At 54.5% G+C, this 10,574-nt stretch overlaps 1 protein-coding gene across 7 annotated transcripts in view; it reads left to right on the forward strand.

Moving 5' to 3' along the window:
• The window catches only part of SYNDIG1 (synapse differentiation inducing 1), a 193,798-nt gene extending 183,450 nt beyond the window's left edge, over window positions 1–10,348 (forward strand). For 5 of the 7 annotated variants that reach the window (XM_054255293.2, XM_054255291.2, XM_054255295.2 and 2 more), the window contains one exon: window positions 9,071–10,348. In XM_054255293.2, the coding sequence (XP_054111268.1) occupies window positions 9,071–9,229 (159 nt within the window). In that variant the 3' untranslated portion in view covers window positions 9,230–10,348. Of the gene's footprint in view, window positions 1–6,694; window positions 7,453–9,070 lie in introns of those variants that run through there. The other 2 variants (XM_054255294.2, XM_078371522.1) reach the window with 1 other exon arrangement.
• The last annotated feature ends 226 nt before the right edge of the window (window positions 10,349–10,574 follow it).

Below are 10,574 nucleotides of genomic sequence, written 5' to 3' on the forward strand. Positions count from 1 at the left end.
CACACAGGTGAGTCTCACCCCAGAGAGAGGAGTCAGACACCATCATGCGGGCACCACAGGACCTATAGGGCGTTCCAAACAGGTGAACAGAATCTAGGCTGCTGTAAGTCAGGAGAGTGGGCTGCCCTGGAGATGAGGGACAGTGAGGGGCACAGGAAGGCCTTGGCAGTCGTACGGTGCCATTCTTAGTGCTGATGCTGGTTGCATATGTGGTGGGTCTGCACCCAGCTGTGATGCACAGAGCACTTCTCTCTGAGTGTTTCACCTGGTAGACAGTCGTATGGGAGAAGAAGAATGAAGAGCACGGGAAAAGCCAGTATGAAGTGTGTGGCCATTTGTGGCTCTTTGGATCTGAGCAATAAGGAGACTGACAGTTGTCCGTCCCGCTGATTCTAGCTATAATTCTGATTTAATAACAGAACGTCTCACATCTTAGACGTTTACCCCTGCAAATCTCATCTTGAGATGTATCCCCCAGTGTTGGAGGTGGGGCTGGTGGGAGGCGTTTGGGTCGTGGGGATGGATCCCTCATGGCTCGGTGCAGTCCTCAAAATATTGAGCTTTCCACGATCTGGTTAAGTAAAAGCGTGTGGCCCTCTCTCCCTCCCTCCCAGCTCCCGGTCTGGCCCTGCCACAGGCTGGCTCCTGCTTTCCCTTCCTCCATGAGTAAAAACTCTCTGAGGCCTCCCTGGAAGCTGAGTAGGCTGGCGCCATGCTTCCCGTACAGCCTGCAGAAGAAGAGCTACTTCAGCCTCTTTTCTTCATAAGTTCCTCAGCCTCAGGTATCCTTTAGAGCATCGCAAGAAGCGCCAAACACAGGCAGCAAATGGAGCGAATGACAGCAGCTCCCCGCGCCACCCCCAGCAGCAAATGGAGTGAATGACAGCAGCTCCCCGCCCCACCCCCAGCAGCAGCCCGGCACAGCGGCCACGTCCCCGCTTATGTTTAAGATGTTGTTACACCGCCATGTCTGTAAATGGAGATCCACAGACGGGGCTGGCCTTGAGGACAAGGACACCCAGACGCCTCCCTGGGAGGAAGTCCCCTCCCTTGGATGTTGTGATTCAGACCAGCAGGAGGTGGAGAGGGTCGGCGCAGCACCCAGGCCATGACCCAGCCGTCCTCTGTGTTCGAGCTGCGTTGTAACCAGCACAGCCGGTACATGTGGTTTCATAATCCATCTCCTCCCTGCCATTTAGACGTAACTAACATCAGAAGACTTATTTTTCTCATGGCTTAAAGTAGAAGGGGTGAGAGGTCATAAAAATAGACCTGGGCCTAAATACATGCGGGGAAAAAAAACGTGTGTTTTGGGGGCTGAGTGTGAGAACCTTGGTCCGAGAAGCCTTCCATTCCCGCAGTCGGTGTTGAGCTTCTGACTGTTCTCGTGAAGAATGTTGAGTCTGCTTCTTTGTCAAGTTCAGCTCTCAGTACCTTGACAGCGCATGGCAAACATTAGATGACGATAAATGATGGAAATAACCTTTACAACAATGCAAAGAAATGTAATCCAGCCAGACAGGTATCGGCGCTGGAAAGATAATGAACTATAACCCCCCATGGTGCTGCGCATTTCCAGAGAAACAGTGCAGGGCAGCCAGTGTCTTGCAGAAGCCTGTCCCAGATCTGGGGAGGCAGGTGTCCGCAAGGGAGTGAGGACCCCCAGCCGTGCTGGCCCGGTCCGCGGATGACAGGACAGTGGAAACATCAATCTTGTCCCTGAAAACTAACTGCAGGAGAAACAAAGCAGCTGCGGTGGCCCTCAGAAACCATCATGAATCTTCCAAAACCTCAAACAGCAGTGGCTATCTTCCAGCCAAAGAACCAGCAAAAGCTGATGGGAAACTCCACGCAGAGAGAAGAGAAATGCCAGCCCGTGGGTCCCAGCCGTCTGACAGCCCAGAGCCCAGCACTTCAGACATCTCCAGGGCATCTCAGGGAAAGCAGTAGTGATGCGGTGGGGGACTTGAGCTCGGCAGAGCAGACCCTGCCGTGGGGTCACGGAGAACTGGGTCCCTGATGGCCGGTGCCCCTCCCATGACAGACTCCACACGGGAGCTGCAGGGCATGGACCCCTGGGGTATCAAGGCTCTCCAGCTGTGCCCTGTGGTAGTGAAAGGCCTCTCCCAGTGACCTGCAGGTTTCAAGGGGCATCCCCCTCCCACCATCACTCCTGTGTCCTTCATCTTGCAGCTGTTTCATTATCTCCACCCAGACATTGAGCTGTGTGGACTGTGACACACACCCCGCCCCCCGATTGGCTGGATGTGAAGTAGATGTTCACGGGGCATGCAGGTATGGAACCCGTTTCCCAGGGCCCTGGGAAGGCCCACAGAGCGCACAGCCCGGCAATGCCCGGCACTTCCCTTCACCACCAGATCTTCTCCCAGCGGGCTCCTCCACCTGGGTTTTCTCCTACATCCACACTGTCCAGTGTGGCAGCCCCAGTCATGGGCAGCTGTTCACTTTTAAATCAGTGAAAATTAAATGATGTTAAAATTCAGTATTGCATTGCATGAGCCACATCCCAAGTGCCCCATAGACGCAGCAGGTGGCACCGTGAGCAGCACCTCCGTCCTCCATGAGCCTCTGCTGGGCTGATGTGGAACCTCCCTCCCTGGCTGCCGCAGGGTTCCCAGCTCCTCTCACCCCTCCTTTCCTGGGCTACCCAAGGAGCTGCCAATGTCCTGTGAGTGTGGCACACTGCCCAAACTGGAGCCAAGCCCTCCCCGTGCCCTGTCGAGCCCACAGGGCTTCCCTTTAATGGGCGTCACTGGCCACAGAAAGAAGCATTGAACATAACTTGCTCCTTTCTGGATTTGTCCGATTTCCAGCTAGTAGCTTATGGATTGCATGAAGCCAGTGACTAGCAGCCATGACCTGGGGCCTGCCTGCATGGGGTTCTGCCCATCATGGAAATGTTTCTGAAGAGCGCAAGTTGCCCTTGGGAACACAGTGAAGGGAAAGGTTGCTATCCTCATCAGCATGTCGTCACGAATGTCACTCTCTGGACCCTGTCTGGGCACTGCCAGGTGTGGCTGATGTGCCAGGCATTCAGCAGAAAGGCTCGCATCAATGCTGCGGCGTCCTGAGTGCTGGGTGGAGATTCAAGGGCCGGGCTGGAGCCTTTCCCTCCGCAGCTGTCCGGCAAGGTTGCTGAGAAGATGCCATGGAGAAGCTATGGCCCGAAAGATTAATAGGTTAAAACAGCGACGGGTGACGAAAAGACCTCTGCAAATACAGCCAGAGCGAAGGGAAAATCAGGGAGAGGTGGGGAGAGGCCTGGAGAGGCCGCTGGACAACGCCCGCCATTGACAATCACCGTTGCCCGCCATTGACAATCACCGTCTGCACCTGCGTTCAGAGGTGAAGTCAGCCTCTCCTTTCCCTTTCTCTAACTTTTCTTCTCTGCTTTTGGCATCAAGATTTTACCAGTTTTATAAAATGAGCTTCTCTGTTCTCTGTGGATGGTTCTTACATACTCATTTAACTATTGACAGAATCCGTTTCTAGAGTAAGGTAGATTTTCTCAGCTATACTTCCTTCCAGTTCCTGTTCCTTCCCAGAAGTATCCACGAACCTGTCTCCAGGCCAACAGCAGAGGCGACTTGGGCCTGCTTTGTGCTGTAGGTTACAGGACTCGGAGTCCGGCTTCCCTGTTCATCACTGTCTCAGATTCGTGACCACCTGGGTCCGTGACGGCTTGTCCTTCTGCCTCTGGCCCTCAGTGGGCTTCCAGCGTAGGTGACCCTGAGTCAGGTTCCTTAGAACGTTCTTACAGATGTGTTTGGCAAACACATGAATAATTGTTGTTGGGTATTTACGGAAATAAATGTCCACTCAGTTACAGGAGCGGAACTCTTGGTGCGTGACGTACCTATATGTTCAGTTGTAAGAGATACTGACCGTTTCCCCGAGTGGTGGCACGAACTTACATCCTACAGGGAGTGCAGGGGATTTTGTTTTTTCCACTTTCTCCGAGACCCTTCCTGCTGCCTCTTGGCCTTGTCTTGGCCTTGCTGGGGGATCCATGTATCGCATGTTCTAAGTGTCCTGGGTTGGCATGTGTGCACACACAGCAGGCCTGGCCTCAGAAGCAGGGGCCTCATCTTCCCTCCTCCTCCCCACTCGCCAGCCACAGTGTCTGCCCCTGGGGGCAAGGTGTGGTTGGCAGGGGCAGATGGGGGCAGAGACATCACAGTCACCCCAACTCAGGTTGTCGCAGGAGGCTCGCGCTCTCGTACGCAGCTTGCTTTCTCACAGAGGCATTTGGCAGGTTCTCCTCAGGCTGCCACCTTCGCCCGCAGCTTCAGCCTGCCAGCACAGGCCCTGTACGCATCCACTTTCCCTCAGCTGGGCTCTACTGGATGGGACCTAAGACCATGTCTGGTCCCTGGGGACTACCTCGGCCTTTGTTTCTTGCCCAGCTAGGGCCTGGGTGTCTCCACAGAGCGGTACCCTCCGGGCCCCGCCCCGAGGCTGCCGGCTGGCCACTCGCCTTGGGGACTCCATGCAGAAACTGACTGGCCACCCGCCCACAGTGCATGGAGCCCTGCATGGAGCCCACAGCGTCCCATGGCAGCTGCTCCCCCACAGCCGGAGAAGCAAAAGCCTGCCTTCTCCTATGGACGGGACCCAGGCCCAGCACACCGTCAGTCCTTCATAATGCTTCTCAGCCTCCAGACACTTTGAGGAGGCACAGGCCTTGAAGCATCTAAGTTGGTTCTGCTCTCTTGTTTAGAAAAAATCAAAGGCTGCTGTGGCTGGGGGCAGGGATGCCCATGTCACCATCCTAGGGTGTGTCTCTTGTGACGTGGAGCCTGGAATTGAGCTTTCAGCTGGACCTCCTGTTACAGAGCAAGTGAACAGAAGAAAGAAGGAGGGAGGGAAGAAGGAGGGGAATGGAGGAAGGGAAGAAAGAGGGAGGACGGAGAGAGAGAGGCGGGAGGGAGGAGGAGGGAGGAAGGGAAAGGGAAGAAAGAAGGAGAAGGGAGGGAGGAAGAGAGGAGGGAGGGAAGAAGGAAGAGGGAGGAAAGAGGGAAGAGATAGGAAGGAGAGAGGGAAGAGAGAATAAGGAGGGAGGGAGGGAGGAAGGAGGAAAAAAGGAGGGAGGGAAGAGGAAGGAAGAAGGGAGGGAGGGAAGAGGAAGGGAGGGACAGGCCTTCAGCATGCCAGCAAATGCCAAGATGCATTCTTGGATAAAACAGGGACCTCAGGTGGGCATGAGAAGGGGAGGCACGAGGGGACTTGGATAAAACAGGGACCTCAGGTGGGCAATGAGAAGGGGAGGCACGAGGGGACTTGGCAAAGGCAGCCTGGACACTCCCCAAAGTAGAGTGAGATGTGGACCCACCGGGAGCACTGGGAGGAAGCAGGGCCTAGAACCCACTCTCAGACAAGTCTGCCACCGCCACGGGAAGCCACTCCCTTCAGATAAAACCATTCCCAGAATGTGACCAATGGGCAGGGTGCGGGTTCCAGCAGAGAGAAGTGCTGGTGGCTTTCAGCGTTAACCACCACCACCCATGGAATGGAAATTGACTGCGCCCCTCCACAAAGCAGTCCTTTCTCATCACGAAGCCGTGAGCAACATGACATCCGAATGTGTCCACAGCTCTTTTGACTTGGCCACTTGCAGTGACCGTGCAACCTAAGGACGTGTGACCCAGTGGGGGCACGAGGTGGCTAGATCTCAGTTCTGATGTGACAACTTCAGCCTAAGCACGTTTGCTCTGGCTGTGCGTTCTCTGCTGTGTAAGCTTTATCTCCTCACTGTGAACAGTGCTGCACTTGGGGGAGGGCAAGGGGCTGCTTCCGTGACTGTCATGGCTATGGCGCATGTTTACTTTTGCTCTTCAATTTAAAAATCAGGTCTTTGCAGCCAGGGAAGAGAAAGCAGGTCTTTTAATTCCAGAACCACGGTGCACACATCACACCCCAGGGTGAGATGTCTGTGGGCTGTGCAGGAGCTCAGCACCTGGCAGATTTCAGGGTGCAGGACGTCTCCCTTGGCTGTGTCTGAGGCCCTGCAGCCCGCCCTGCCAGTGGAGCCCTGCTGCTTCCTGCGCTCCCAGTGATGATTCCCTGTGCCCTGAGTGTTAAGGTTCTGCCTCTGCTGTGAGCTGAAACACTTTCTCTGAAGAGCCCTCAAGGTACAAAAATGGCGTCTTTGGGTCCTACTGAGCCCCTGCCCCCAGCCCACCGCTGGCACAAGGTGCAGGGGCTCAGTAGGACCCAAAGACGACCTTTTCCAACCACCTGCACTTCCATTTTCCAACAAAGGCCACACAAGAAAGTCACGACCTTCACTGGCAACCTGTTGGCAAATGGGCGGGGAAGGAAAAGCGCAGCCAGAAGAAATAACCATCTTGTCAAACTTTTGTGCACTTGCACACAAAGTCTTGCCTTCCGCTCAGAGACTCTTGGACTCAGGCCACATTTCCCTGCTCTCATGCACAGCAAAAAAGCTTGTCAAAGAGCTGGGAGCTTTCAGCCAGCAGCTGTCGGGATGGAAAGATAGAACCGTGTCTTCCCATTTGCACCGCCTCAAAGGAATGAGCGAGCTGTTTCTCAGCCACAGTTATCCGTTTTCTGAAACAAAAGATTCATGTCAGGGAATCACCTTCATTAGACCACGTTGTGTGTTTTGTGTATGTAAATGACACCCCGGAACTCTGGCTTCTATGACACGCAGATGCCGAGTGACGTTGCTGGACACAGCCTGCCTGCTGAGGCGGCATCTGCTTGCTGTTCCGACACCTCCAGCGATCAGGACCCCAACACTCCACATTCCCTGGGTCTCTTGTTAGAGCCCAACATATAAACCTGCGATCGAGTTCCCCCAGCGTGGAGAATGAAAATAAAGAGCAAATGTGATTCTGAAGCAGACGCAAGCTTGAGTATGACAGCTCTAGTGTCTGTGTGCCCAGAACCTGCAGAGTCGGTTCTGAGAACTGAGGTCAAGAGGCAGCCCATGCCACCGCCTTCCTCCTCAACACCGCCAGAGAGACTGGGACTCTGCACCCGTTAGATAAGTACCGCCTTCCTCCTCAGCACCACCAGAGAGACTGGGACTCTGCACCCGTTAAATAAGTACCGCCTTCCTCCTCAACACCGCCAGAGAGACTGGGACTCTGCACCCGTTAAATAAGTACCGCCTTCCTCCTCAACACCGCCAGAGAGACTGGGACTCTGCACCCGTTAGATAAGTACCGCCTTCCTCCTCAACACCACCAGAGAGACTGGGACTGTGCACCCATTACATAAGTACTGCCTTCCTCCTCAACACCGCCGGAGAGACTGGGACTCTGCACCCGTTAGATAAGTACTGCATTCCTCCTGTCCCCACAGAGCCCAGCCCAGGCTCCAGGGAGACCACAACGCACAAGAGAGACATGGGCCCTGCCTGAGGGAGCTTACAAGGGAGCTGGAAGGCAACTGTCACACAAGCGGGTACTCAGACGTGTGAGCCCTGATGAGCTTGGAAAGCCCGGCATGGGTGTTCCCGCATGGGTCAGGGAATGCTGCCAGCAGGTGCTCTGGCAGTTATAGGGGCTCCACCTTCCTCTCTGCACCCCTTTGCATAGCCGTGGAGATGGCACTGTGATTGTGCTGGTGACCGTGGTGGGGACAAAGTCATTACCCTAATGAGAGCCGGCTCTTTGAGTTAGCGCCAAGAAAGGGCAATTACAGAAAACTGTGTTCCAGGATGTGGGTGTGTGTGGAGCGCTGCTGCATCAAACAGACTCGGCTCACCACAACTCATTCATTCATTCATTCATTCACTGTCCTAGGAGGCTTGCCACTTCTCATCCCCTTATCTCTTCTCCCTCCAGAATTGTCCGCAGTGAGCTCTCAAGTTCAGTTCCAAGACAAAAAGTTGGGAGAGGAAAAAAATAAAAACTAGCTGTTAAGATCCAAAAGTTGTGGGAGCAAGAAGGAAGCCAAGCAGCAGCGGGCATCCCTTCCCCGTGGGCACAGACTTCCAGAGCTCACAGCCTGTGCAAGATGCAGGTTCACTTCACAAGTCATCTCCGAGTGAGAGCCTTTCTGGTCCACTGCAGGAGTGGTGCTGGTGTGTTTTAGCTGGTGTGTCTGAGCGAACGACAGGTCGACTCCCATACTCACCTATAACACCTAGGCATGTCACTGACCTCAGGCGGTAATGTGACCCAGTAGAAATCTGGTTTTCTGGAGATGGCCAGGAGAGTGAGCTAGGACATTCTGCCAGGGTAGTCCTGACCGCAGGGGCCCGGCAGTGGCTTGGGGTCAACCCTCCTCGGCATCACATGGGCTCCTGGGGCTCAGTGCCTTGCTATAACCCCATCCCATCTACCGAATGAGCCATTTTACTCAGGTGGTCCCCCCATCTCCTCGTGACCCCAAGAATCATGAATTTGATTACACCCACACCCGGTTACGCCACTGAACACTCAGGAATATAGATACTAGTTTTACATCAAATGATTTTATTGACGGATGAATTTTACTACTCCAGCCATGTCCAGGGTGGGGACGGTCAGGAAATGAATGACCCACGGCCATGGCAGGCGAGCCAACTGAGGAGGAACGTCTTGGGCGTCCTCCAATGGGTTTAGTGATCTTGTGCCAGCGTTTCTCTCAGGGAAATGAGAGCGGTCATTGCCTTCCACACACCTCCAGTGGGTGACAGAGATTCAACAGGTAGGAAGAAATATGCTTTAGAACATTACGTGCTATTCAAATAAATGCACCGTTCTTGAGTAGAAAGAGCAGCACTGGAGGAGTCATAGCTAGACCTCAATCCTGGTGCTGGAGAGCCACACACCACACTGCTGAAACTCAGTTGGGCCATTCCTAGCCTTCCTTTACTGCCTTAGGGCCAAGTAGAACATAAGTCGGTGTTCCCTACAGTGTGGGAAGCAGCAGCAGGCCCCAGCCCCACAGTTAGAGACCTGCCCTGGTCATAGCAGGGGTGAGCACAGCTCACGCTCGGCCTTCTCGGCATCCACAATGCCCTAGATGAGCCCTCCACTGACTGCCTTTTCCAACTTGCTTACCGTAACTTCCTTTTTCTTCTCCAACTCTGCAGACCAACAAAGCCGTGGCCAAGGGGGACTTGCACCAGGCCAGCACCAGCTCCCGGCGGGCCCTGTTCCTGGCAGTGCTGTCCATCACCATCGGGACCGGCGTCTATGTGGGCGTGGCTGTGGCCCTCATCGCCTACCTCTCCAAGAACAACCACCTGTGAGCTTCCTGTGAGCAGACGGGGAGCACCCAGGGCACGTCCGTGTGGGCATGGAGGAAGCACACGTCGCATGACGCAGTGCAGTGCAAATGATTGCCAAACGAGGCCACGAAGCCCTGGGATTTCCTACCCATGGATTTCTTTTGTTTTTAACCCTTTAATTTCATGTTCCCAGCACTGTGTAGAGCACCAGACAGACGGGCACTGCTAATCCTCCCAAAGGAAAGCTCCAAAGATCCCAGCGTCAAGGCCGTCTCTGGACGGATTCTGGTGGATGAATGGCGGCGTGGCTCTCTGCAGCCTGCCAATGCCCAGAGTGCCACCGCATTAGCAATATACAAACAGTCAAAAAAAGTGTTTATTTTTTATGGAATACAGTGCAATAGGCGGAGGACAAGGGACATGCCACTCTTCTGTCTGTGGCCCTGCTGGAGTCCTTTGTGTCCCCCCCCCCCCGAGTCCACACGCCTTCCCTGCAAGATGACAATGGGGCTGGGAAGGAAGAGGCGACACCTCTTCCTTCGGCCGACAGGACCCCCACTGCACTGCTCTGCAGACCCATCGGCCTGACCCCGAGATGCAGGGTCAGCAAAGCCCAGGACCTGCCCCCGTTTCTTTCCCTTCATCCCACCCAGCCTCGGGATGTCAAGCCACCTCTGGAACATGCCTACACTCCACGGCTACCCCGCAGCAATACGCACTCCTGGGACCTCGCTGATCTAGGATGGGGAGGCAGGACACCACCCCTCCCGAGACTCCTCAAGAAACTGCCCCGAGGTTGCTCCAGAAACTCGAGGCTCTGCAGCCGTGAGCACCCCCTGAGCCTAAAGACACGGGCTCCTCCCAGTCGCGGCACTGGCGGGCATTCACCCCATCATACGCAGACACTAGTGATCCCGGAAACGAGATGGGCCTTACTCTGTCGACTAAACGAATAGCTATTTTCTTGTCATTTTTTTAAGTGCAACTGTTGCTTCCTGCTGCTTTAGTTACCAGACGAATGCTGAGAAATAAGTAATCACAGACATTTTAATACCATGTCATTGCTGTTTGACGAGTGTTCATTACTCAACAGAAAGTTATCTTTTAGCTTTTTCGCTTAAGACTTTTATTTCTGATGAACAGCTGTCATTGGGTTTCATTTATTCCTTCCCCTCGTGGTTTAAGGAGCCACAGAGCCACCAGGCCACTGCAGTGGCTCCACCTCCAGCACTTGGCAAATCCCTGAGGCTGGGTCAGCCCCGGGCTGGCTTAATTGCTCAGGATGCGGCCTGGTGACCGCAACCCCAAGCCAAGGTTGAGAACCACGACCCTGGAATAAGGACTGTGGGCTCGATCCTTCTGCCTA

Source organism: Callithrix jacchus, chromosome 5, assembly GCF_049354715.1.
Source record: "Callithrix jacchus isolate 240 chromosome 5, calJac240_pri, whole genome shotgun sequence".
NCBI lineage: Eukaryota > Metazoa > Chordata > Mammalia > Primates > Cebidae > Callithrix > Callithrix jacchus.